The 27445-nt window shown below is 50.6% G+C and overlaps 2 protein-coding genes across 12 annotated transcripts in view; one reads left to right on the top strand and one right to left on the bottom strand.

Annotated features, from left to right (window-relative positions):
• Positions 1–27445, top strand: part of AIFM2 (apoptosis inducing factor mitochondria associated 2) — a 33718-nt gene that overhangs the window by 4136 nt on the left and 2137 nt on the right. For 2 of the 11 annotated variants that reach the window (XM_063670517.1, XM_054436976.2), the window contains exons 2-9: positions 4946–5136; positions 5523–5638; positions 7813–7932; positions 8427–8519; positions 11086–11194; positions 12232–12384; positions 13888–14088; positions 14687–14874. In XM_063670517.1, coding sequence (XP_063526587.1) covers positions 4959–5136; positions 5523–5638; positions 7813–7932; positions 8427–8519; positions 11086–11194; positions 12232–12384; positions 13888–14088; positions 14687–14838 — 1122 coding nt within the window. In that variant the 5' untranslated portion in view covers positions 4946–4958 and the 3' untranslated portion in view covers positions 14839–14874. Of the gene's footprint in view, positions 1–4942; positions 5137–5522; positions 5639–7812; positions 7933–8426; positions 8520–11085; positions 11237–12231; positions 12385–13887; positions 14089–14686; positions 16752–27445 lie in introns of those variants that run through there. The other 9 variants (XM_063670516.1, XM_054436973.2, XM_063670515.1 and 6 more) reach the window with 8 other exon arrangements.
• The window catches only part of LOC129006821 (core histone macro-H2A.2), a 59658-nt gene continuing 48957 nt past the window's right edge, over positions 16745–27445 (bottom strand). Inside the window, exons 8-9 of the mRNA XM_054436978.2 lie at positions 19823–19997; positions 16745–17504 (exon numbers count right to left, since the gene is read on the bottom strand). Of these exons, the coding sequence (XP_054292953.1) occupies positions 17339–17504; positions 19823–19997 (341 nt within the window). The 3' untranslated portion in view covers positions 16745–17338. The remainder of the gene's footprint in view (positions 17505–19822; positions 19998–27445) is intronic.

A 27445-nucleotide genomic window follows, 5' to 3' on the forward strand; every position in this document is an offset into this window, starting at 1 on the left:
TTCTTTTTTTTACTTTTGAGACAGGGTCTCACATTGTTGCCCAGGCTGGAGTGCAGTGGTATGAAGCACTGATACATGCTACAACTTGGATGAACCTTGAAAACATGTTTTGTGTAAATCAGATTATGTATGTGTGTCTTTGTGTATGTGTGTTGTAGGAGGGAGCAAAGGTAAAGTTACTCACTGCAGCCTCAAACTCCTGGTATGTGTGTTGTAGGAGGGAGCAAAGGTATAGTTACTCACTGCAGCCTCAAACTCCTGGGCTCAAGCAGTCCTCCTGCCTTTGCCTCCCAAAGTGCTAGGATTATAGGCAGGAGCCACCACACCCAGCCCTTGCCTGACTTTTTCATGGACAGACTTTTTGTATAAAAACATCATTCACAGGCTGGGCACGGTGGCTCGCACCTATAATCTCAGCACTTTGGGAGGTCGAGGCAGGCCGATCACTTGAGGTCAGGAGTTGGAGACCAGCCTGGCTGACATGGCGAAACCCTGACTCTACTAAAAATACAAAAAACAGTTAGCCGGGCATGATGGCACATGCCTGTAGTTCCAGCTACCTGGGAGGCTGAGGCAGGAGAACTGCTTGAACTCAGGAGGCAGACGTTGCAGTCAGTGAGCTGAAATTGAGCCACTGCACTCCAGCCTGGGCGATAGAGTGAGACTCTGTCTCAAAAACAAAACAAAACAAAACATCACTCACCCTTTAAAAACGACTGGCTACACAGTACTGCATTGTATGGGTTTATAATATTTTATCCTGTAGCCTCTCATTAGTGGCAGTTTCCATTGATTGATGGAGTGTCACACAGGTGGAGGTTTGCACAGCACTACTGCTATGTTAGAACATATAGCTGGACATCCACTAATTCCATACGTGCATTTTCATCTCCTACAGGGTGTGTGGCTGGAAATGCAGCTCCATGGCTTAAGCCCTTGCTTTAGGTGTCTGGCCAAGTAGATCATGGCCAAGCAGAGGGGAGTTCACTGTTCTCTGGGGCCAGGCAAGAACTGTCACTGGCAGAGCCAAGGAGAGTCGGCATGTCCAGGAGTATTGGGCAAGGGGCTGCCAAAGAGGCAGGGTGAAATCTCCTGGAGAGTCACTGGCCTCCCTGTTCCACAAGTAAGGGAGGCAGGGGTCAGTAGAGGAGAGAGAAGAGAGAAAGAGCAGATTGCAGGAGAGGCCTCTGGCAGCATGAAGAGGAAAAGTGCCTCCCCTCCCTGGCCCTGCTCTGGCCTGGGTGTCCCCTCAGGCCCCAGGCCCTTCACAGGGAACCCCAGATAAGCAATTTGCCTTCCTTGGTGAGGCAAGAGTTTGCCCTTTTGGGGAAGCAGGTTGATGATCCTAGGGGCCTGGGGGTCAAGGGCTCGGCTCCTTTGGTCAACTCATTGCCCCTGAGGTCCACTCTGGGGTCACTAGACTTTCTTTCCCTGAAAGAAACCCCGTGAAGGGCCCGGGGCAGGCTTGTATGTCCACCTGGTTGTCAAAGCTGCCCTGGCATGGCAGGCTGTCTGTCTGTCGGCCCCTGTCACCTGTCCTCTAAGCCTCTCCACCTTCTGCCACAGGTGCCCTGAACTCTACCCGCCTCCTCCCTTCCTGCCACTGAGCCTCTGGCCCAAGTTGTTTCCTCTGCTAGGAAGGCCCCCTAATCTCAGCTCTTTTTCAGGGATCTAGGTTGTCCTTTTTGAGTGTCCCTGGGTGCTCCAGTGTGACCTGACGCACAGTGGACTCCCCTATCCCTATCCCTGGCCAGCTGCATAGCCCCTCTCAGGGGCCATGCCCAGCTAACTTGGAAGTGGGGCTTTCTGGGTGTTTTCTTGACCTCATCCGTGGCTGACAGCCCCAACGGTAACACCCAGCACAGAGGGTTCCACGCTGCCAGGGGCTGGTGAAACACACGCCACCCACGGCCGGCCTCATCACTGCCTACATTCTCAGGCCCTGCGCAGCTCCTGGTGTTCACTGCTACCTCTGGCTGGGCCTGTGGGCCCTCCTGGGTCCTGGTCCCTAAGAGACATTCCCTTCTGGCCCAGTTGGCAGATTCAGCCTGAGGTACACTTGGGATTAGCTCTAGACAACCCTTCTGAGGGCTTAGAGGAGCCAGGGTGGTCCTGCCTGCTGGGGGGCTTGTCTTGGGTCCTAATCACCACCAGGGCTCAGCGTCCTCATCTGTAAAATGGGTATGTTCAAGCCTCAATGCTTTGGGGACCATTTGACCCATGAGAAACAACTTTAAATCCTCTCCAATCCATTGTGTCAGTGCCCTCCCTCCGCTATACTGTCCTCCCCCAGGGGAGAAGTTAGGCAGTGGGCATTTGAACACCAATGGGAACAGAGCCTGGAGTTCTAACCAAAAGCTGCCCCATAAGTGTGGGATGATTTGGGGACCGTCTTGGGGAACCACCACGTCTTCGAAACCAGTGTGTACGAGGACATCTCAGGATATTATAGCCGGTTGGGCCTTATAGTCCCCTCCCATTATAGGGGGTAAATTGAGGCCCAGAGAGGGAAGGGGTTGTGCCCCAGACCCACAAAGATGATCAGGGCAGTGCAGTGGCCTTCCAGCGGCCTGAGTGTCCCAGATGAGCTGGAACACACTTCCTTATGAGGCTGTTCAGTGGCTTGATGTCTATCCTTCAAGGTTGACCTCAGAGTCTACTTCCTCCTTTGCTGACACCCCCTCCAGTCCCTCTTCCTGAAGCCCACAGCAGCTGTTGAGCCTCTGGGGCTGCTTTCTGTATAGTGTGAGCTTTGTTTCTTTTTCTCAGCATCTCACCCCAGCAGCCTGGCTTATTTCTGCCTCTCTTTAGGGCTCAGCACAGGCCAGGAGGAGGGTTGATTGCCTGTCACCTCTCAGGGTCTCAGCTGTAGTCAAGAGTGCCCCTCAATGGGCTGCGTGGCTCCTCCCACACCAGCAGCCCTCTGCCTGCCTGAGGCCCACACTGCAAGCATCCTAATTTGGGGTTCTGCTGGGCTGGAGGCAAGGCCTCTGGTGCAGCCCCAGGCCAGCCCCTGGGCCCTCCCCTGTCTGGGGCAGACTCTGGGATGCACAGGTAACCCTGTTTACCAGCCTTCCAGGCTGGCTTGGGGAGTCCAGGCAACTTTGCTGCTGTAGGGCCCAAGGCTGTTGAGTTGGATAAAAGACAACTTTATACAAATATAAAAATAGAAGTTTATTTAATGTATGTATACACAGGAGCCTTCAGAAGGAAGACCCGACCCCCAAAAGAGGTACAGAAGCTTATATACCATCTTGAGGTCATAAAAAGAAATGGGGACTGGGTGCAGTGGTTCATGCCTGTAATCCCAGCACTTTGGGAGGTTGAGGTGGGAAGATCACTTGATCCCAGGAGTTTGAGACCAGCCTGGGCAACAAAAGGAGACCCCCATCTCTACCAATATTTATTATTTTTATTGTTTTATTTTTTTGAGATAGGGTCTCACTCTGTGGCCCAGGCTGGAGTGCGGTGGTGGCATAGTTACGGCTCACTGCAGCCTTGACCTCCCTGGCTCAAGTGATCCTCCCACCTCAGCCTCCCAGTTAGCTGAGACTATAGGTGCACATCACCACGTCTGGCTTTTTTTTTTTTTTTTTTTTTTTTTAGAGAGACAGAGTCTCTCTATGTTACCCAGGCTGGTCTGGAACTCCTGGGCTCAAAAGATCCTCCTGCCTCAGCCTCCCAAAGTGCTGGGATTATAGGCATGAGCTGCTACACCCAGCCCCATCTCTACAAGTAATTAAAAAATTAGCCAGGCATTGTAGCATACGGCTGTGGCCCCTCCTTCCTACTCCGTGATCACAGTCTTAGTTCACACCACATTTGTTTTAGTCTGTTTTCTGCTGCTACAGCAGAATACCACAGACTAGGTAATTATAATAAACAGAAATGTATTGGCTCATGGTTCTGGAGGCTGGGAAGTCCAAGATCAAGGGCCCTGTGTCTGGTGAGGGCCTTCATGCTGAGTCATCCCATGGTGGAAGGCAAAAGAGAGAGTGAGAGAGAGGAAGAGCTTAAACTTGCAGCCTCAGAGGCCCTTTTATAATTGATATTAATCCATTCATGAGGGTGGAGACCTTATGACCCAAACACCTCTGATTAGGCCCCATCTCTCAACACTGTTCCTTTTTCGGAGACATATTCAAACCCTAGCAGCAGAATTTTGCAGGATTCTTGTCGTAACCTGCTAATTGACCTCCTTAGACCTGGACCTTAAGTTGGTGACCTGTGAGCTGGGCTGAATCTGGTTGCGGTGTTTGTTTAGTGCAGTGCTTAAAGAATGTTTTTTGTTGTTCCTTTAGATGTGGCCTATGCTTGCCAGTTCCCCACAGGTGTGCCCACTGTTTCTTGTTATTGCACCTTTTCCCAGCTTCCCACATCATTAACATTGCCTACCTGGTTCTTGGACTTTGTAAGCTCTGACCTTATAACGGCAGGGACCATATCTGCCTGTCTGACCACAGGATACACAATACAGAGCGTGTCAAAAAGCAGGAGTTCAATTCATATATGTTGTTGAGTGAACATTATTCCCCTCTTCAAAAGTCTTTTTTTTCCTCCTGCACCACTACAATCTCTCCCAAAAGTCTTTGATGAAATATATCAAGTAAAAAACAAACGTGCAGAACACTTTGTTTAATGGGTGCAAAAAATAATTGTGATTATAGGTGCATAAACTGTCTCTGGAAGGAGTCATCCAAACTTGTTACGTAACAGTGGATGCCTCTAGAGAAGGGAACTTGGTGTTTGGGGGTTGGGCTGGAAGTGGGATACCCCCTTGTTCCTTCTGAATTTAATTCAAATTTTATAAAATTGGAGTTTCGTTAATCAAAGATTTACCTCATCTAAAAAGGTCAATTCATGATCGAAGCCTCTCTCACTGTGGGTCCTCCCAGCCCTCCCAGCCACCCTAACTCTGATATGCTCTCCTCTTTCTTCCCAGCAGTGCCTGGTTCAAGATGGGGTCCCAGGTCTCGGTGGAATCGGGAGCTCTGCACGTGGTGATTGTGGGTGGGGGTTTTGGTGGGATCGCAGCAGCCAGCCAGCTGCAGGCCCTGAACGTCCCCTTCATGCTGGTGGACATGAAGGACTGCTTCCACCACAATGTGGCTGCCCTCCGAGCCTCCGTGGAGACAGGTAATGTGCTCCCGTCTGGGGCTGTCACCGTGAGGGGGGTCTTGTCTCTGCTCTGGGGCTTGATTTTAGGACTGGGGGTGGTTTTGCCCATTTAGGGCAAAGTGCCTGCATTCCACTGTCAGACAAGCTCTGGAGAAGCTCAAGGTCTTTGGTCTTAAGTAGCCACTATAATGAGACCCTAGAAGTAAAAGCTTGAGCTTTTCTGAGGGTCTGAGGCCCAGATTGGTGTTTTAGGAAGTAGGGGTACCCCAGGCATACCTAATGGCCCGACTCTTTGGTCAAGGGCGCCCCTGTTGGTGTGCAGCTCGTGAAAGGTTCTGAGTCACTCTGGCTTCCCGTGGGCAGCCTAGCTCTGCCCTATGACCTCTTCTGTGTCCCTTCCCCAGGGTTCGCCAAAAAGACATTCATTTCTTACTCGGTGACTTTCAAGGACAACTTCCGGCAGGGGCTAGTGGTGGGGATAGACCTGAAGAACCAGACGGTGCTGCTGCAGGGCGGCGAGGTAAGTGAGGGCCAGCCCGGCTGCCAGCTGGCTCAAGGGCCCTCTGCAGGGCCTGGGCGGGATCCTCCAGGGTCAAGAGAGAGCTAGGCTGGGGGCAATGGCTCACACCTGTAATCTCAGCACTTTGGGAGGCCAAGGCGGGTGGATCACCTGAGGTCAGGAGTTTGAGACCAGCCTGCCCAACATGGCAAAACCCTGTCTCTACTGAACATACAAAAATTAGCTGGGCGTGGTGGTGGGCGCATGTAATCTCAGCTACTCAGGAGGCTGAGGCAGGAGAATTGCTTGAATTCGGGCTGTGGAAGTTGCAGTAAGCTGAGATTGCACCACTGCACTCCAGTCTGGGTGACAGACAGAGACTCCATCTCAAAAAAATAAATAAATAAAAAGAGAATGCTGTCTGTGAACCCCAGGCTGTGCCTGGTGCTGGGCAGATAGCGGATTCCCCATGAACAAAGGCTTGACCACAGCAACCACAAGAATATGGTGGCAGATATTTCTTGTGTAATTCCTGCATGCCAGGCCCTGTTTGTAGCCTTTACGTAAATCTCATGAATGTTTACCGTGCCTCTATGGGGAAGGTGGTATAACTTCATTTTACAGAGAAGCTAAAGGGTTAAATGGCTTGCTTAAGATCCCACAGCTGGTAAGAGGCTGAATCAGGATTTGAACCCATGCAATTTTAGCCCAGAGCCCATGCTCTAAAAGCTGGCGTCCCAGACAACTCCCAGGCCTGGCCAGCCCTTGGCTCTGTCTAGAACAAAAAGTCACACACAAGGTCCCACATCCCCTGGATCGGGACGTCACTGGGGCAGAGGTTTCCCTTCACTCATCTGTGTGTTCCCCCACCTCACATGTGCATCATGGAGCCTGGAACACACCTGCCATGACTTGAGCTCCATCGACAAGCTGCCACCAGCTCTGGATGAGTGTCACGTCCAGCCCAGCCCCACTTGGTGTTTGAAGCTAAGGGGGAATTGAGAAAAGGAAACACAATTCCTTTCCTTGATGAGTATGTGATTTAGTGTGACCCAGCCCTTCTTGAATTAATGGGGCCAGATAGTTTCCTGGTTGGAAAGATTACTGAGTGTCCCCTAGTCCTGCAGTCTCCGGCCATGTGTTTCAGAGCCCTGGAAGATTCCATGAGAGCATTTTGGAGGTTCAGGGGAAAGTAGGGGCTGAGTGGAGTCCAGGCCCTCCAGCCCCTCCCATTGGAGCAGCTCTGTTTTTGTCAACTTTATATATTTAGGCTCCAAACAAGATTTCCTTTTCTTTGTTTAAAATTTTTTTAATTAAAAAACATTTTTTTTTTATTGTTTTTGAGACGGAGTTTCGCTCTTGTTGCCCAGGCTGGAGTGCAATGGCATGGTCTCGGGTCACCACAACCTCTGCCTCCCAGGTTCAAGCGATCCTCCTGCCCCAGCCTCCTAAGTAGTTGGGATTACAGGCACATGGCACCACGCCCAGCTAATTTTTGTATTTTTAGTAGAGATGGGATTTTGCCATGTTGATCAGGTTGGTTTCAAACTCCTGACCTCAGGTGATCCGCCCGCCTTGGTCTCCCAAAGTTCTGGGATTACAGGTGTGAGCCACCGCGCCCGGCCTAAAATTTTTTTTATTTTTAATTTAAAAAAGTTAAATTATTTATTTTTTATTTTATTATTTATTTTTAATTTAAAAATTAAATTAATACGGAGTCTTGCTATGTTTCTCAGTGCAGTGGCTGTTCACAGGTGTGATGCCACTACTGATCAGTCTTTCTTTCTTTCCCTTTCTTTTCTTCCTGGCGGAGGCAGGAGGAGGGTTCTTCTAAAACACCCGGGAGGTTCTGAGCTAACTCCCGTGGGCAGTGTCCGATCCTGCAGCCCTGCCTCCTGCTTCCAGGTGCCCCTCCCACTGCCATGCTGGGTGGCTCCAGTTGCCCCCGCATTCTCCACGTGGAGGTAAACTCTACTTCCTTAGGTCTTTCCCCGGGTTCTAGTGCCATCCTTTGGGCTAACCAGTGTGGTGGTTTCACCCCCTCCCACGAGGGCTGCCTCGGGTGCCTAGAGGGGCCTCTTTGTCTGGTTTGTCCCGGCTGGCAGGCCGGGAGTAGGATGCAGAGGCCTAGGCCTGCCCTGCCCTGCCCTACCCTCATCTTTTTTTTTTTTAATTTTTTTTTTGGTCTCTCTCAGGCCCTGCCCTTCTCTCATCTTATCCTGGCCACGGGCAGCACTGGGCCCTTCCCGGGCAAGTTTAATGAGATTTCCAGCCAGCAGGCCGCTATCCAGGCCTATGAGGACATGGTGAGGCAGGTGAGCTGTGCACTGAAGGCACGGGGCAGTGTGGGCAGACGGAAGGACAGCCGTGGGATTGCCTAGGCCCGCAGCTGGGAGGCCACGGGGGTACTCAGAGCTGCTGGCTGTAGCCATAGAGTTGGAGAGTCACTAGGAAGAGACTTTCCTGGGAAGAGACCTTGAACTTGCTGCTGGAGCCAGGATGTGAGCACCCCAGACCTGCTCATGTTGCCCTTGATATATGTCTCTGACTTGCCTCTCCTGGGGCTTTTCACGGGTCCCTTCCACTCCTGTTTTCATAAGGCTCTGTTTTGTAGAGCAGGCTTAGATCCACGGTCTTCCACAGCAATTCTGCGAGGTGGGTGGGAGGAAGCACATTTGGACTCAAAACGTGGAAAGGGTTCTCTGCCCTCCTTTGGCCCAGGGAGCCACACCACAGGCTGAACCAGCAGACAGAGGTGGATGTGTAGGTGTGTTTCATATGTCCCTGTTCCACACGTCCTCTTCTCCAGGTCCAGCGCTCCCGGTTCATCGTGGTGGTGGGAGGAGGCTCGGCTGGAGTGGAGATGGCAGCAGAGATTAAAACAGAATATCCTGAGAAAGAGGTGGGCCAGGCTGCCTTGCCTTGGAGCTCTAAGTGGTTGGCTTTTTTCTGCATTATCTTAGGAACATCAGGAATTCGCTCAGGGCAGAGAAGTCTGGAGCTCTATTCACATAAACTGGGAGTGTGTATTTCTGTTTTGTGCCAAGGTGCGATTCTATAGGGGATTTTTCCTGCAGAGCTGGGATCCTGCTGCACCTGACCTTACGGAGCTGCTTAGGGTGTGTCCTTTCTCAAGGAAAGGTCCTGCCCTCTGCTCCAACCTGGAGGATCAAGCCCAGGGGCGATACCTTGCAAAAGCAGAACTTCTGTGTCGCCTTCAGAATTCAGGCCTTTGTGATACAAATGTATATTTGATTACCTCTTGCTGGCAACCAGCTTGGACAAAGACACCTTCGGTTGTTGCTTTGGTCTCTGCCTGATATGGTAGCCCCTGCTCTGAGCAGCCCCATGGTGGTGGGGAGCCTGCAGCACAGCCCTTTCTGCCCACGCTGGGGAATGACTGAACAGCACTGCCTTCTGTTTCCCATGGGTGGGAACGGGGAGGGGACATCAGCCTGCCCTGTTGCTTTCTCATGCTCAAAAGACAGAGATCCTACCAGGCAACCTAGCAAGAAAGAGAAAATCCTGGCACCCTGTCCAGGCTTGGCAAGGGCTGAGTGATAAACGTCATTACAGGTCCTCTAGGCAAGAGCTTGCTTGCGGTTGAAGCCAGATCGGCTTCTGAGAGCCACGTGGGGCCTGTGAATGGATCTTTTTTCTTCAGGGAAAGGCAGGTTGGTTTTGAAAAGAAAAATCAATAGAGGATAATTTAATTATATGGCTGTTCTCTGACAAATTGTTGGAAATTATGATGAGTGATTGATAAAGTTACAATTCATTCATTTTGATTTATGAGGGTTCTATAGGGAAAAACCAAACTGTTTTTCTCCCAATTCACTCCACACTTCTGGGATGAGATGTGTGGGTTTTTCCCCCACTGACCAATTCTCTGACACCAGCTGGGTGTCCTACAGTTAAATTCAATTCTGACACTACCTGGTGTTAGTGCAGACCCCACGGGTCAAGGGCTCAGTCCCACGATCCTGCCCCGACTTCAAACACCAGTTGCAAGTCCATAGGTCCCCAGCTTACCCACGCTTCTGTCCCACTTGGCTACAAGATAGAGATTCTCATGACTCTCTCCTTGGGTTAAATAATTTGCTAGAGCAGCTGATGGAAGCCAGGGAGACAGTTTACTTGCTGTTGCTGATTTATGACGAAGGATGTTTTAAAGGACAAAAATGAACATTCAGATGAAGGGGCACATAGGGCGTGGTCTAGAAGGGTCCTGAGCACAGGGGCTTCTGTCCCCATGGAGTTGGGGTGCACCACTGTCCTGGCATGTGGACATGTTCACCAACCTGGAAGCTCTCTGAACCCTGTACTTTAGGGATTTTTATGGAGGCTTCATCAGGTAGGCAAGGTTGATTATGACCTCAATCTCCAGCCCCTCTCTCGTCCCTGGAGCTGAAAGTTCCAGACTTCTAAGCTGGCTTGGTCTCTCTGGTGACCAGCGATCATCCAGGAGCCCATCAGGAGTAGCTTCATTAGAACAAAAGATGCTCCCATCACCAGGGAACATCCAATGAGTTAGGAGCTCTGTGTCAGACCCTCCCATCACTCAGGACATTACAAAGATCTCAGGAGCTCTGTATCAAGAACCGGCAATGAGGACCAAATATTAGAACAAATGATTCTCTCTTAGTAATTTACAAGGGTTTTAAGAGCTCTGCATCAGGAACTGGGGGCAGAGACCAATATATACATTTCTTCTTATTTCACAGGGGTCAGACCAGTTTGAGGTAGTAAAAAAGTTCAAGTAACTCAGTAAAATATCCACATGTTTAGGATTTGTAGACAATAAGGGTAGTGGCAGCCACCCTTTATTAAGGACTTAATATGTGCTGAGTTACATGCTTTATACATTTTTTTTTTTTTGCCCATCATTACAAAATTCCTATGAGTGGGGCTATTGTGCCCATGTTAGTGAGCCTTTGGGAGGTGTCCAAGTGAGTATCAGAGATGGGATTTCAACCCAGGCAATTTGATATCAAAGCCCAGGCTTTGAACATGATTGCAACATGAGGTGCCCAGGACGCTTCCCTGTGTTGTCCCAGACAGCAAGTAGACACGCCTGGAAGCACTAATTTTAAACAAGCTTTAATGTTGACATCAGCCTGATTGACTGTTGGAATGTCCATGGCTTGTATAATTATAAGTGCCCAAGGATGCTTGAAGATAATTTTCCAGGTGGCCCTAGGTGAGGTGTAGGTTGTGACATGTTGGCATATTGGTAGTCCTCTGGCCTGGGTGTGGCAGGAGGGTACTGAAAGAGTCCTAGTCTAGAACATGTGGGCTTAAGCCCAGCTCACCACTAATTGGTCCTGGCATTGGACAGATTACTTCTCTGGAGCTTCAGTTTCCTCATCTGTAACCTGGAGGTACGAGTGGAGGTGGACGTTTGTGCAATGTTTGTGTTTGAAGACTTGGGGGCTCCTTCTCAGGCCCTGTGGTCATTTTGTCCTCAGGTCACTCTCATTCACTCCCAAGTGGCCCTGGCTGACAAGGAGCTCCTTCCCTCCGTCCGGCAGGAAGTGAAGGAGATCCTCCTCCGGAAGGGCGTGCAGCTGCTGCTGAGTACGTGCACCCTTACCTCCCTCCCTGCCCTGCCCTGGCCTGGTGAGATATGGCTTGGAGGCTTGGTCACTGCTTCCAGCAGGAGGGTGGCTATGGTCCACCCCAGGCTCCCTCTTTTCCACTGTGTCCTGGGGTGGAGCATGAAGCACTCAGAAGTGGCTGTGAGCATCAAAGCCCATCTGAGCCTTGTCCAGCTGGAAGTTGTGCCCGTCCCCGGGCAGGGAAGAGGGCCTGGTACTTACAGGATTTCCATGTCCTGGTTATTGCTTTGGATGCAGTGCAGATGGTGGGATGCCTGTCTGCTGAATGATTTTTCTTGAGTGCATCTGAAGGATTTGCCCCAAATAGGATGTCTCTGTGGTCGAGGGAATAGGTTTATTGGTTTATGTTTTGAGAGTGGTGAGGAGTGTGGCCTTCTTGTAGAGCAGGGGACGAGACCCACCCAGCAAACGCTGGAGGGTGAGGTTCTCTTCCAGCTCTGTGGCCCCTATACTTCACTGCACGGGGCCCCAGCCTCCTCACTGTTTGCGGGAGGGTGAGGCACCTGTCCTGTGAAGGGCCCACATGGCTGCCTCAGCCTCCTTTTGGTAACTGGCTGTGGAGTGCTGCCGTCACTGTCACTTTAGGCAGTGAGTGTAGCGAGCTGGCTTCTCTTTCTCTGGCTTTCCCCTTTGTCGTGGTGCACTTGGAGCGCTCGTCCTGCCTAGTTAGGATGGCACGGCTGGCACTCATAAGAGGCGCGTCTGAGGTCTTCCATTAAACAGCTTTTCTGAGAACTTCTTGGGAAACAGCCTCGCTTCCCTCTAGGGGCTTCTTGGAACTTTTCTCCAGCTGGGCCCCTCGGGGCCAGATGTCCAGGTCAGCTTTGTGGGGCATAGAGTGGACTGAGGGAGGGGCATGGTGGGAAGACAGGGTGCAGCCATTGCCCAGTTGGGCCCCAGAGGTCCAGGCCTTCCCCAGGGTCAGCCTTGGCTTGGGGTCCAGGCTTGATGGGGTCCCTGTCCCCACCAGCCTCCTGGTCATGAACCCCCTTCTAGGTGAGCGGGTGAGCAATCTGGAGGAGCTGCCTCTCAACGAGTATCGAGAGTACATCAAAGTGCAGACGGACAAAGGCACAGAGGTGGCCACCAACCTGGTGATTCTCTGCACCGGCATCAAGATCAACAGCTCCGCCTACCGCAACACGTTTGGTGAGCAGGTGCCCAGCCGGGCTTCCCCCGTGCCTCCTTGCTTTCCAGCACCCTCTGAATGTCCTGCAGTGCTTGCCTCCAGGAGTCCACACCTTGCTGTCTTCCCCCTTTCTTCCCAACAGCTCAGACTTTAAATTCAGTGAGGGTTCACCGTTGCTGAGCTCTCCTCAGCTGTGATGATGGCTTGGCCCCAGGTGGCCAAGGTGACCAGAATCTTGTGAGATTAGGGCCGCCCCCTAGTGGTAAGAGATGGGAACAGGCGTCAGAGAGATGACAAAGATTGGTGGTGTTTCTTTCCCCCTCACCTGGGGACAGAGGAAATTCAGGGTCAGGCCTTCCTCTCTCTTGGCAGGCGTGCTGCTGCCCCCAAACCCAGATCAAAACATTTGGTCTCTTGAGCTTGGATTGACTGGGGAGTGGGGTTGGTAACATGGCCTCGTTTCTTAAACTCGGTATTTGCGTATTTAGCTGGCTGGAGGTGGCAGAGGTGGACTGATGTGTGTTTAAGCCTCCATTTGTGAGCAGGAGACTCAGTGGCCAGGCCTGGTGGTTGCTTTGTGTTCTCAAGTCCCTGTCATTTACTCCCGAATGCCCTTCCCTGACAAGGAGCTCCTGCCTTGTGTCCGGCAGGAAGTAATGATCCAATCCCAGGAAAAGGAAGCCAGTCCAGGCTGTGTGTAGCAGTAGGATTGAGGGCTTATAATGGACAGAGATCCCAGAATTTAATACCAAATTGTCCTAATGTTGTATTTTCAAATACAAGTTTTTAAAAGTCCCTTTAAAAAAGCAGTTTGCCATTTATTAAATCTCTGCATTTATTTTTAATGCTTCAGTTTTGTTTTTTATTTTTATTTTTTGAGACAGAATCTTGCTCTGTCATCCAGGCTTGGAGTGCAGTGGCGTGATCTTGGCTCACTGCAACCTCCACCTCCTGGGTTCAAGTGACTCTTGTGCCTCAGCCTCCCGAATATCTGGGATTACGGCTGTATGCCACTAAGCCCGGCTAATTTTTCTATTTTTAGTAGAGATGGGTTTCACCATGTTGGCCAGACTGGTCTTGAGCTCCTGGCCTCAAGTGATCTGGCCGCCTCGGCCTCCCAAAGAGTTGGGATTACAGGCATGAGCCACCACACCTGGCCTGCATTTATTTTTAAAATCTCACTTATATTCAAAAGTCAATTCAAGACTCAGCTAATCATTGTAACTTGTTGAGAGTTATATACATTTCTAAAAGGAGGCCTGTTGGTATTTTGACCCATTTCCACTCTGGCATCAGCAACCTTGCCTCTGCAGGAAGAGTTGTGAGGTAGAGACTTCAGGGGGGAATAAATTAGGTGGGAGGGTGGCCTCTAGAGCAGGCACCTCCAGGGGGTGGTCATGCCTCAGGAGGGCGACCTGACCAGCACCTATTGACCAGCGTCTAGAGCTTGCCCTCTCCTCCTCCTGGTGGCCACTTAACACAGCAGCTCAGTGTCTTGGTTTCGGTGTCATTTCTTCTGGCAGAGAGCAGACTGGCCAGCAGTGGTGCTCTGAGAGTGAACGAGCACCTCCAGGTGGAGGGCCACAGCAATGTCTACGCCATTGGTGACTGTGCCGATGTGAGGACGCCCAAGATGGCCTATCTTGCCGGCCTCCACGCCAACATCGCCGTGGCCAATATCGTTAACTCCGTGAAGCAGCGACCTCTCCAGGCCTACAAGCCAGGTAAGAGAGGCCCTATGTGCTTTGCAGTTTTAAGAGAGTTTGGGGTTAAACATGGGGAAGCCTTTTTGGGCTATGCCATACCTGGCCACTAGAACAAACTCTCCAAGCTGGTGATGGAAACATCCCCTTAGAGCTCCTTAAAAATAGGCCGGGCGCGGTGGCTCACACCTGTAACCCCAGCACTTTGCGAGGCTGAGGCGGGCAGATCACCTGAGGTCGGGAGTTCGAGACCAGCCTGACCAACATGGAGAAACCCCGTCTCTACTAAAAATACAAAATTAGCCAGGCATGGTCGTGCATGCCTGTAATCCCAGCTACTTGGGAGGCTGAGGCAGGAGAATCGCTTGAACCCGGGAGGTGGAGGTTGCAGTGAGCCAAGATCACACCGTTGCACTCCAGCCTGGGCAACAAGAGCAAAACTCTGTCTCAAAAAAAAAAAAAAAAAAAAAAAAAAAAATCAGGGCCTCACCCACCTTCCTAAAGCGATTTCACATTTCCGGCCCTGAGTCCGAAGGCCCCGGGAAGGATCGGCACTCTGGGAGGTGCAGCCCCAGGGGGTTCAGTGAGGTTCTGGTTGTTTCTGTGTCTCTGCTTGCAGGTGCACTGACGTTCCTCCTGTCCATGGGGAGAAATGACGGCGTGGGCCAAATCAGTGGCTTCTATGTGGGCCGGCTCATGGTTCGGCTGACCAAGAGCCGGGACCTGTTCGTCTCTACGAGCTGGAAAACCATGAGGCAGTCTCCACCCTGATGGAGAGGCCAGGCGGGAGACAAGCTACCGCAGCAGGTGGGCATACAGACAGCTTGGCGCATGGCACCCGCCTGGCAAGTGCTAGAACTAATGCTATTCTTCTGGAATAAGATGCCAATGATGTGGTGGCTAGAAATGCAACTTGTATAAAACAAAAATGGGAGAGAGAGAGGCATTAAACAAATACCCCCCTTAGAGGATGCTTTCTGGGTTTGGAAGGTGTGCTTGCCGTGGTACTGGCTGAGCGGCTCATGCGTGCTGGCTGCATGGTGCTGGGGAGGCCACAGCCAGCCCTCCCTCTGCACCTGCCTCCTCTGCGATGTGTATGCGTGTGCACGTGCCTGTGGTCATGACGTGTGCCATTTAGAGCTCTCAGAGCAGGGCAGAGAGCTGGGCTTTGGTGGCCAGTGTCTGTCTGTGAGGGCAGGAAGGAGAGCTGCACGTTGAGAACAAAGGAGGGACCTGAGGTGGAGAGATGCCCTGTACCCCAAATCTCTGCCATCACATGGTCGGGGAGCCCATACATTCTGCAAGAACCAGGGACTTCACAGGAGCCTTGTTTTCAATTTGCTAACAGGTGCATAATCCCTGTACTCCTTAAGCCTCATGGCCTTCCTACATTTCCACTTTATTTGTTTTTTTGTTCATTTATTTATTTTTGAGACAGAGTCTCGCCCTGTCACTCAGGCTGGAGTGCAGTGGCACGATCTCAGCTCACTGCAACCTACGCCTCCTGGGTTCACATCATTCTCTTGCCTTAGCCTCCCAAGTAGCTGGGACTACAGGCGCGTGCCACCATGCCTGGCTAATTTTTGTATTTTTTTCAGTAGAGACGGGGTTTCACCGTGTTGGCCAGGCTGGTCTCGAACACCTGACCTCAGGTGATCCATTCATCTCAGCCTCTCGAAGTGCTGGGATTCCAGGCGTGAGCCACTGCAGCCAGCACATTTCCACTTTTAGATCCTAACTCCATACCATAGGTTTCACTTAAGAAGAAAGAGCTAGATAAATGTTCCCTTCTGCTTACCCCACCCTGACAGAGTGCGTTTTTACACGGGCAGCAGGGGTTGAGACTGCAGCCTGGCCTGCCAGCCACTGGAGGTGTTTAAGGAAGGGCAGATAATGTGACTCTTTGCGGGGTGCCATCTGCTTACCCATTAGTGAGCAGACGGGGTTTCTGCGGGTGACCCCCAGCATATTTCTAGGTTACTTATGGGCAGATTTGTAAGTGACAAAACTCCAGCTGATGCTGGGAATGGGGAGAGGGCCCTCAAGGGACTTTGTGGTTTCGTGCTTCTGGTTTCCTGGCCAACCCCAGGGTCACTTGTCTGGAGGCCCAGCTGGGCACTAATGTCGGCCACCAACTATGTTACGGTGTATAAATGACTCCTTTATTTGGGAGAGATCTTCCAATCCAGAGGAGCCCCTCTTGGACCGCCTGGGTTAAATCTGCATAGCAGAAGTGGTTGATGAGTTCCTCTGAAGAAATTCAGGCCCCACCTCCCCACCCTGCCCCTCCCTGCTCCCTTTTGATGGTGGCCTCTGGGTACTCGGGCAGAGTCCTTGGGACACCAGCCACTCTGGGGTTCTCAGGCCATCCCATTGGGGCTGTCGCCCAGGCCTAAGTGAGTCGTGTGCCTCTATTGGAGGATGGCTGTTCCCCTGGTGGTTGCATCCAAGGATCTGTCTTTATGGACCACGAAGGGAAGCCCACCTTTCCGGAGGCAGGACCTTCGGCCTGAGAAACACAGGCCCTGGTGCTATCTGACCTGGGGTCCAGTGAGGTGGGAATCCCAGTGTGTGAGCGACAGGCCTTATTCTATTGACTTACAATATTCTAGAAGGACCTACGTGTGGGGACACAGTTTTCCAAACTGAGGAAATGTTGCAATAAAAGAATATGTTGTAAGAAAGACACTGGATCTTTTATTTTTTTCCTTTCATTTTCTTTTTCTTAAAAAAACAAAATGAAACCAAAAAAAAAGCCTGAAGCAAAACCTTTTTAGGAGTAGTTACAGATATTATAGGGGTGGGGGCGGGGGGCACTAAAACAAAGAGAAAAGCACCAGTGAGATGTCTTTCCCATTTTCTTCTCTCCGCCACGGAACACGCACACCAACAGAGCCCAGGCCACTTTTTGCCCTCTTCCCTTGGAAAAAGGAGGAACAGAAGATTTAAGAATTTTGAAAGGACTTTTTCTTGTGTGAATGTGTGTAAAAGTCAATGCTATAAATCTAAAACGAGGTCTGTTTTTTTAAAAAAGTTCTAAAACAACAGGAGGAAAACACATGGAAAGAAACCCCTCACGGAGACCTGCTTCCTTACAGATGGAGGCTCTTTTGGAGGAGAGTGTGAAGGGCAGAGGCCCCCCCTGCGCCGGCAGGACCTGCCCGGCTGCCCTCCACTCCCCCGCCATCACCCCTCCTCTCTCCTTTTAAAAAGCAAAACCCCACTCTTGGGACTTGGGTCGTCCTCCGATCCCTGCTGGAAAGTGCGGCGGCTACTTGGCGTCGAGCTTGGCCATCTCCTGCACGTAGATGCCGATGCTCTCGCTGTCGAAGAGCAGGAAGTACACGTTCTTCAGCGAGGACGCGCTCGAGTCATCAAAGTGGGCTGAGATGGCTTTGAGGGTCACCTGGGCCGCGGTCTGTTTGGGAAAGCAGTTTCTGTGCCAAAGCAAAGGAAGAGCTGATGTCATTTTGGTCCCTGGGACCCATGGGAGCATGAAGTGCCTTTGTTTTTACTGGGTGGGGCCTCGCTCTGTGCAGGGCTAGTCCGTGCATGATATCCTTTGACCCTAGCCAAAGGGACAGCCTGGGGGTGGCAGGTGGGGCATGTTGCCCCCACTTTATAGGTGTGACACTGACTCGGAGAGGCACAATGATTTAATTTAATTTAATTAATTTATTTGCTTTGAGATGGAATCTCTCTCTGTTGCCCAGGCTGGAGTGCAGTGGCGCGATCTCGGCTCACTGCAACCTCCACCTCCCGGGTTCAAGCGATTCTCTTGCCTCAGCATCCCAAGCAGCTGGGACTACAAGTGCGCACCACCACGCCTGGATAATTTTTGTATTTTTAGTAGAGACGGGGTTTCACCATGTTGGCTAAGCTGGTCTTGAATGCCTGACTTCAGGTGATCCGCCTGTCTCGGCCTCCCAAAGTGCTGGGATTACAGGTGTGAGCCACCGTGCCCTGCCAAGCACAATGATTTTAGTCAAGGTCATAGGGCTGGCGAAGTGAAGAGTGCCCTGTATTTTATTTTTTATTTTAATTTTTTTAATTAGTTTTTTTTTTTAGAGGCAAAGTCTTGCTCCGTCACTCAGGCTAGAGTGCAGTGGTGTGATCATAGCTCACTGCAGCTTCAAACCTCTGGGCTCAAGCTATCTGTCTCCTGCCTCTCAGCCTCCTAAGTAGCTGGGACTATAGGCATGTGCCTATAAAAAAAAATTTTTTTTTTTGTTTTTAATTTTTTGTAGAGATGGGTCTTGTTATGTTGCCCAGGCTGGTCTCGAACTCCTGGCCTCAAGTGATCCTCCTGCCTCAGCCTCCCAAAGCTTTTGGATTTACAGGCATGAGCCACTGTGCCAGCTCCCTGTATTTGAATCTGTGTCACCTGACCAAGTCAAGCTTGGCTTTAAAAATGCTAGCCATTCAGTATTAAAAATACCTGGTCTTCAAAAAAGCAAACAGAAGTTTTATTAGCTCCCTCCAAACTGGTTTATGTACTAACCCGATTGGTTAGTAAAGGGCAAAAATGTATGCTCCAAACCTGTCTTCATAAGTCCTTTTTTATGCACTTAATATTTCATAGGCACAGGCCCATGTAATTTCAGCATCGTGACTCCGGGCATGGCAGGGTTGATGAAAGTTTGTTAAAGGCCCCAGGTTCCAGGGAGCTACTGATAGTGCCATCCACCAGGCTGGGCCACAGCACCAGCTTCCAGGGACACAGCCAGAGTGGTCGTTAGGGGTCAGCCACAGAGACCCCTGGAGCAGGTCCAGGAGGGGCCTGTTAATAGGGATTCTTCCCACTCGCATGTATTCCAGCACAGAACAGCACTGCCATGGTTCCACCGATGAAAGAATGCATCTCACAGCATCTCTGGGCCTGGACTGCTGAGACTCAGTGCTGTTTGCCTAGGTTGACGTACGATTACGGCAGGAACCTAGGCCTCATTATTTTCCTCTTGGGCTTCCCAGGACACGGCTATAAACCATAGCTATATTATAAAAGGCAGCTCTCAAGATGAGAGGGTGTTCAAAATTAAAGCAATAGATTGGCTAGGGGCATGAAGGGAAAGGATATGTTTTATGTGACAGGAGATATCCTCATTACGTATCTGAAACAATGCCCAGCTGGGATCTGTGACAATCCAGTCATCGCCCAGCCTCCTTTTCAGCAATCACTTGGGGACAGATTTTCACTTCTCTGGGTGTATTCATCAAAGCCTGGAACTCCTGGCTCTGCAGTTTCCCAGAGCAGCAACGGAATTCCCTGGGGATTCTGGAGCCAGGGGTCGGAGATGGGGGGGCCTGAGATTCTGCATTCTGACATTGGTCACTGCTGCCTATGGACCACACTTTGAGTAGCAAGGCCTTCGAGCCTGGCGTTTTCTGATCATGTGTCCTGGACATGGACAGCTGGTGGAAATATGGACTTTGAACCTGGAAGGCTCTCAAAAAATAACACACCAGCTGGCCTCTGCCTCCCGCTCCTCCCCTGGGCTGCCTTCCTTCTGGGGCTTTAACATCAAGGAGGCAGTGGGGCTGGCCCCAGCTGGGGAAGACCCGCTGCCTAAGAGCCAGTGGGCTCGCTTCCCCGTGGGTTCTGAAGGATGAAGACCGGGTTTCCTGCCCCGTCATCTGGTCAGCATACTTGGCTGTGCTGGCAGCCCTTGGTAACACCTAGATCAGATGTAAGTGGGGAGCAGCTGATTTCCAGGGAAAAAGCTGGAGGAATCAGCTCAGGGGAACTGCATCTTACCTGCCGCTGGGGAAAGGCGGGAACGCGACGGACTTTAGCTTCTTGTCCTCCGCCGCTGACAGGCAGTTTTTGATGGTCTCTTCAAGCTGTTCTTCACATTTGTCGGAGCCCCACTGAGGGATGTGACAGTGGATGACAAATTTGGCTGCGAGTCCACTGGATTGGCTGACGGCGGCTGGGACATAGGCGAGAAAATGCCGCGGGTTATTTCCTAAGGTTTCCTAGGTTATAGCCTAACCTCATCAGGTACCTGTTAGATCTGGAGATAAGGCAGTGAGAGAGACGTTGGCTGGGCAGCATCCTGTGCTCCTGATGTGACTATGTTTAACAGAGAGCAAGAGCTGGGTTGGATCGCTTTGCACAGTTAGCACAAGGTTTGGGTAGAAGCGTTTAATGCTGCTCTGACACGTCATTTTCATATGGTCTGCCAAGTAGTCCCTGGGTTGGGCTACCTCCTCACAATGGTTCCTAGTTAAAGGGACACGTCAGATCCTCTCTGGTGGCTGTGGTAGGTAAAGTAATGGCATCCCAAAACATCCATGTCCTCCTCCCTGGAACTTGTGGGTATTCCCGTATATGGCAAAAAGGACTTTGCAGATGTGATTAAGTTAAGGCTCTTGAGATGGGGAGATGATCCTGGACTGTCTGGGTGAGCCTGGGGCCTGATAAGAGGGAGGCAAGAAGCTCAAAGGCAGGAGAAGGCCGTGGGATGAAGGAGACACAGACTGGAGCAATGCAGCCAGGAGCCAAGGAATGTTGCAGCTTAGAAGCTGGAAAAGGCAAGGAAGGGATCCTTCCCTGAGCCTCCAGAAGGAACCAGCCCTGCCAACGCCTGGATCTTAGCCTTTCTTAAAACTCATTGTGGACTTCTGGCCTCCAGAACTGCAGGAAGATAAATTTGTGTTGTCTGAAGCCACGAACTTTGTGGTAATTTGTTACAGTAGCCACAGGAAATGAATACAGTGGCTTTTATTTTTTTTTATTTTTAGTTTTTTTTGAGACAGTCTTTTTCTGTCGCCCAGGCTGGAGTGCAGTGGTGCGACCTCAGCTCACTGCAACCTCCACCTCCTGGGTTCAAGTGATTCTAGTGCCTCAGCCTCTCGAGTAGCTGGGATTACAGGCATGTGCTAATTTTTAAAATTTTTTTGTAGAGATGAGGTTTTGCTATGTTGCCCAGACTGGTCTTGAACTCCAGGGCTCAAGTGATCCTCCTGCCTCAGGCACCCAAAGTGCTGGGATTACAGGCGTGAGCCATCACACCTGGCCTACTGTGGCTTTTAAAAAATAGCTGTGCCTGGGCCCCACCCCCAGAGGTCCTGACTCAGTAGGTCTGGTGCAGGGGCTTATTATGCTTATGTGATTTTAGGACTTCCTATGAGTTGAGAACCACTGAACTTGATTGTATAGTTCCTTGACAGGGACTGCCATTTGATGATCTCCACATGCCCTGCAGACAGTGAGTGGGGTTTCAAAAGCGGGCTGTGAAATTGAATTAGGCCAGCCTTGTCTCACAATTTCTGTCATACTCCTTTGTTTTACTGTTTACTCCCCTAAACGTGGTTCCCAATGGTGACAGAGTTGATAAAGCCCCGTGGCTGCTAAGCTGGAGGGAAGTCCCTGTGGGACTCCCCAGGGGAGCAAGTTCCCTTGGATCTGCCTGAGGCAGCTGCAGCTTCAGTCATGAGCCATGCGTGTCCCCACGCCGCCCATCGGCGCCCTGTGCCCCTCCAGGAACCCAGGAATCGGCGTAGCAAGGGTCCGTGGCCACTAGGGGCAGCACTTGTAACAGAAACGTGTGTCCGCTGTATTCCAGAGCTGTGTGTGGGGTTGAGGTGAAAGACTGACTGGAAATCTATGAAGCCCACCTAGTTTATGATAAGTATTTCCTGGCAATGTCCACAGTGTCAGGGAAGTGCTGACTGCACTTCCTCGCATGGGTGGAAGCCAAATCCAAGGGACCCCTTCGTCCATCAGGGGAAGCTGTAGGCTCCTTGCCTTCCAGTGCCTAGAGGGGGCTCAGTGTCATCACACGTGAACGCCTGAGCGCAGGACCCAGGCCACACAATACACCGAGGCCCTGGGTAGGGGCCCGCCATGCGTGCTGACTCTGAGACCACGTATATTTGTGCACCAGAAGCAGAGTGTCCCTCTTCGGCCTGAACAATGATGCCCCTAAAACTGGAGGCTGCTCTGCTGAGAACCAAGGACCCTGGGGATGGGCCTTGCCCGCATGGTGTGATCTTCCCGAGAACCTGGCCGCTATTGTATGCCGGACGGAGTTTGGCTTGTTATAGTCATGGCTGATTTATTTCATCTATTTTAAAAGTATAATCATGTTACTAGCAGAATGGTATTCCTCTAATGTAAAGTCTTTTTTCTTTTTTTTTTTTTTTTTTGAGACAGGGTCTCCCTCTGTCGCCCAGGCTGGAGTGCAGTGGCTTGATCACAGCTCACTGCAACCTCTGCCTCTTGGGTTCAAGCGATTCGATTCTCTTGCCTCAGCTTCCCCAGTGGCTGGGATTACAGGCACCCGCCACCACGCCCGGCTAATTTTTTTGTATTTTTAGTAGAGATGGGGTTTCACCATGTTGGCCAGGTTGGTCTTGAACTCCTGACCTCAAGTGATCCACCCGCCTCGGCCTCCCAAAGTGCTAGGATTATACTGCACCCAGCCAAAAGTCATTTTTAAATAAAAGGAATATGTTCCTATTGGCAATGTCAAACATCCAATCAAGTAAAAAATGACTTTCAGGGTAGTGCATGACATTTCAGTCCAAAACAAAGTATGTTCATGGCAACTGGAAATGAATAACACAGCTTGTAGCCGTAATGCTTTGTAATGTTCGCCAGAGGTGTCAAGGATGAGGGTCAAGTTATTGCAAGGGTTGTGACCCTGGTATTTGGTATAAGCACCTATCCACATAATGACTAGGGGCATTCTCTTACCTAATGTGATGTTGCCTGGTGAAGACCTGCATTCTGAGGGTGGCAGTGCTGCTGCTGGGAGCTTCTAGAACCTTCCCCCAGGTGAGCCATCACAGTTCTTGGAGTCACCACAGCAAAAGGGGACTCTAGGTTGGCCCCTTGTCCTGCTGAGAGGCTGCTACTGCTGATGCCTGGTTTCCGTGACACTGTGGGTTTTCTTTTAACAGCACCTCAGTTTCCCATAATGGCCTCTCCTCTTCCTGCGTGTCTGGGCCCAGTGCTCTTCTCTCTGCTGCAGCCCCAGCTCCTAAGCAGCCATGTGCAAGCCATTTTCCTCCTTAGCTTTCAACAGGGACCTGCACCTCATGACCTTTCTGGGGCCCCAGGGCTAACACGTGCCCAGTAAAATGGCCATTCACTCCTGAAACCCGATTCCCCTTTTTCCCTCCCTGTCACTGCAGACACCATCGGTTTCCTCTGCCTTGTCTCATTCCAGGCCCATGTGCTTCATTTTCACCCCCACTCCGCCCCCACCCTCATCCAATACAGCTTTCTCGATGGTCTTCGGGCCCCAGCCCTCCGTCTGCCAAACCATCCTCCATACGGTTGCTGGAGCCAAGGTCCTTAAACTCCACATTTAAACTCAGAATCTGCAACTGCTCCTGATTGCCACCTGGCCTTACTGCAGTCCTCCCAGGCTCCCTCCATGGTCAGCCCCTCTCCCCTTGGAGTCTATCCATTTCTTGCTCTTTCTGGATGCCCAGTCGTCCTCCAGCCAGTGGGCTCAGTCCCCTGCACACATGGGTCTGGCTGCACCTCTGTCTCCACACTTGGCTATCCTCCTTTGTCCCTGACTCCCTCGCCCATTCTCTCTGGGCCTCTGCCATGCAATTCAGCAGCCAGCTGTGCTAAGTGATGTACTGTGTTACCCTGGGGTCCCCGCCTGGTTGTAAAGTTCAGGAGTGTTCAGGGCCTACAATCACATCCACATCCCGATGCCTGCGCCCAACAGCACACACCATAGATGCCTAACGTGAACTGGTTCTGCCCCAGATGACATCTTCACTGAAGCACTTTTGTATTCCTTGCTGCTGCCTGGCTCCTACCACAGTCACTGGCAGGCAGGTGCTCCAATATTCAACAAATGAATGAAAGGCCTGACTTTTCATCAGTTTGCTCGGCCTGGAAACCCTGGACCTACCCTTAGCGCCAGCTTCTGCCTCCCTGAACATGCAGCATCGCTGCCTCTCACTGACTCTGCACCTGAAATATTTTCTTGATCCACCCTCCCCCACCCCCTGCCACAGGGTGGGCCTGCACTGCAGTTGGTCTTTTTTAACCATGTTAAGATGCCCTTTTTTTTTGTTTAAACATTTCAATATTGTTGAAATCAGGAAGCAGCTTAGAATTGCTGTCAGCCTGGAGCTGAGTTCTTCCAGAAAGAAATTACATTTCCTTCTATGTCACCTGGGGACACTACCAAACTAAGGCTATGTCTCACTCTCTTCTCTGCCTGAGGTTTTGAGCTGCACTGGATCTGGCTGCAAATCTTCAGGACCACTGGCTTGTGGTTCAAATTCTTTTTCTTTTTTTTAGACACAGAGTTTCACTCTTGCCACCCAGGCTGGAGTGAAATAGTGTGATCTCGGCTCACTGCAACCTCTGCCTTCCGGGTTCAACTGATTCTCCTGCCTCAGCCTCCCAAGTAGCTGGGATTACAGGCACCCACCACCACGCCCAGCTAATTTTTGTATTTTTACTAGACAGGGTTTCTCCATGTTGGTCAGGCTGGTCTCAAACTCCCGACCTCAGGTGAGCCACCCGCCTCTGCCTCTCAAAGTGCTTCGATTATAGGTGTGAGCCACCATGCCTGGCCAAATTCTTTAGTGAGGCTTTTTTTTTCCCCCTCTGTCCACTGGATGCCAAGGTCAAGATATTTGCTGCTCCTTTCTGCGTGGTGGGTTCATGTCTTGCTTGCTGTTATACTAATGTGCCCCAGCTTTATGTGGGGCCTCCTATTAGACACCTTATTTTGGAAATTTAATTTTTCTTAGTGTTACATACAATAAGAGTATATCTTACAACTGATGGTGTTTTTAAATGAAATGCAATGTGGTGTTAGACAGTGGCGAACCATCTCCCCTTCTCCATTTTTCCCAGGGTGCTAACACTCACTGGCCCCAGGCCATGGCTTCTTACACCTAACATATTTGCACCAATGTCTCAGCTCAAAATTGTGTCCTGCAGCCCTCTCCTTCCTTCCAGGTTCATGTCTATTTCCTCGGTGCAGACTTTTGTATTCTTTCCAGCTAGTGTCTGGATTGCTGCCTCTCAACTTCTGCACGTCTGAAATTGTACATCTTTTGTCTTCATTCTTGAATGACAACGTAGCAAAATGTGGAATTCTTGGTTGACAGTTTTTTTTTCCCTTCAGTGCTTTGAAGGTATTTCTTTCCTGTTTCCACACATCTTTTTTTTTTTTTTTTTGCTGATGAGAAGTCTGCTGTCACTAGAAGAGCCATCATTTCTTTACAAATGATCTGCCTGTCCTCTCGGGTTACTTTGAAGGTTTCTTTTGATTTTTCAATTTCTAAGGCTTTACCACAACACTCCAGGTTTTGGATTTATTTTCATGTATTTTGCTTGATATTTTCAGCTTAAGGGTTCATGCTTCATCCTAGAAAATTCTCAGCTATGATCTCCTTAAATAATGCTTCTCTACTTTCTATTTCTGCCTTTGGAATTCTGTTTAGAAGTGTGTTGGTGCTGGGCACAGTGGCTCCCACCTGTAATCCTAGCATTTTGGGAGGCTGAGGCAGGAGGATCACTTGAGCCCAGCAGTTCGAGATCAGCCCGGGCAACATAGCAAGACCCATCTCTATTTAAAAAATAATTTAAAAAAGAAGTGTGTTGGAGCCTCTCATTCTGTGTAGAGCAGCTATTTTTCCTCTCCTTTGCACCCTATCAGGCAGTTTCTGGGGAACCTTCCCCACACCCAGGCCCCCAGTCCAGATGCTGTCTTAGATGACTGTGTTGGGGCTTGGTCTCATGGTTATATCGGGGATGTGGTGGAGCCAAAAATTGAGTCGGTGGGCAATGTGGCCCTGGGCTTGGGTGAGGGGCTCTCTTTTCCCTTCTGCTACCCTAGAAAGACAGATTTTTATACAAGTTGTTGCCCTGGGTGGTGGCTAGAGCTTTGGCTTCTTGTAAAGGCCGCGAGAGTCTCATGCAGCCCCTTGCTTTGAGCAGTGAGCCTGGCTCTGGCCCTCTTTATACGTGAAGCGACTCTGCATCTTACAGACCTGGAGCCCAGGCCTGGGGCGGCGGCCTCCTGGAGGTGCTGCTGCCCTCCTGTCTCTGTCTACGTGGAGGCTTATCTTATATTTGAGTGTGGCTCTTACAGTTTTTAAAGAGACACTATCTATTACTGCTATGCCTGTGGGGAGTGGTGGGTGGAGATTTAAAGTGTGGGCTCTTGTTCTTTCTGGACCAGAAGCCCCCATTACTTTTTTCTATTTTCTTTTTCTTTTCTTTTTTTTTTTTGAGACAGAATCTTTCTCTGTTGCCCAGGCTGGAGTACAGTGGCACGATCTTGGCTCACTGCAACCTCCACTTCCCAGGTTCAAGTGATTCTCCTGCTTCAGCCTCTGAGTAGCTGCGATTACAGGCATGTGCCACCACGCCTGGCTAATTTTTATATTTTTAGTAGAGATGGGGTTTCACCATGTTGGTCAAGCTGGTCTTGAACTCCTGTCCTTGTGAACCGCCTGCCTCAGCCTCCCAAAGTGCTGGGATTACAGGCATGAGCCACCGTGCCTGGGCCCTACTTTTATAACAATCAAGTCTAATCTGGACAGCCCCCTGCTTAAACTTCCAAGTGCCCTCATGTCCACGTAGGGTCAGATCCAGACCCCTTCGCACAGCCCACAGGCCCAGACTCATCTTGGCTGCCGTTTCTCTCCTCCCACGTGCTGACCCAAGACTCCCTGCTCACGCAAGACGCGCGTCTTCTTGCATGCAGTGCTCCTATTGCCCTCTGTGTCCCACCCCCAAGGAGTCTCACAGCCTCCCTGCAGTCCTCCCACGCTCCCCTACGCTGAGGTCGTGGCTCCTGCTCTGTGCCCCAATTATGCATCTGAGGGCAGCAGTGGGTTTTATTTTCGTCTGAAGCCCTGCAGCCCTTGGCACTGACTGAGGGCACAAGGAGCGAACTGACTGGGAATCGTGTGGGTGGGAACACGGATCTGAGGTTGAATCCACCTGTCAAAAAGTTGCCCAATATCCTGGACAACAGATGTTCAAACAAAAACTTGTACACAGATGTTCACTACTGCATCTCTATTCACAATCACCAAAGGTGGAAACAGCCCAAATGTCCATCAGTAAATGAATGGTTAAACAAAATGGAATATTATTCAGCCATGAAAAGGAATAAGTACTGACCCATGCTACAGTATGGATGAACTTTGAAAAAAATGTTAAGTGAGAGAAGCCAGACAGAAAAGTCATATATTGCATGATCCCATTTATATGAAATGTCCAGAATAGGCAAATCCATAGAGACAGAAAGTAGATTAGTGCTTGCCAGGGCCTGAGGGGGCACTGGGCATGACTGCTTAATGGTTAGGGGGTTTGTTGGGAGAAAAGCTAAGTGTTGAGAGAAGCTGAGGCAGGGCTTGCATGTCTGACATCATGTAA

This window comes from Pongo pygmaeus, chromosome 8, assembly GCF_028885625.2.
Source record: "Pongo pygmaeus isolate AG05252 chromosome 8, NHGRI_mPonPyg2-v2.0_pri, whole genome shotgun sequence".
In the NCBI taxonomy this organism is placed as follows: Eukaryota; Metazoa; Chordata; class Mammalia; order Primates; family Hominidae; genus Pongo; species Pongo pygmaeus.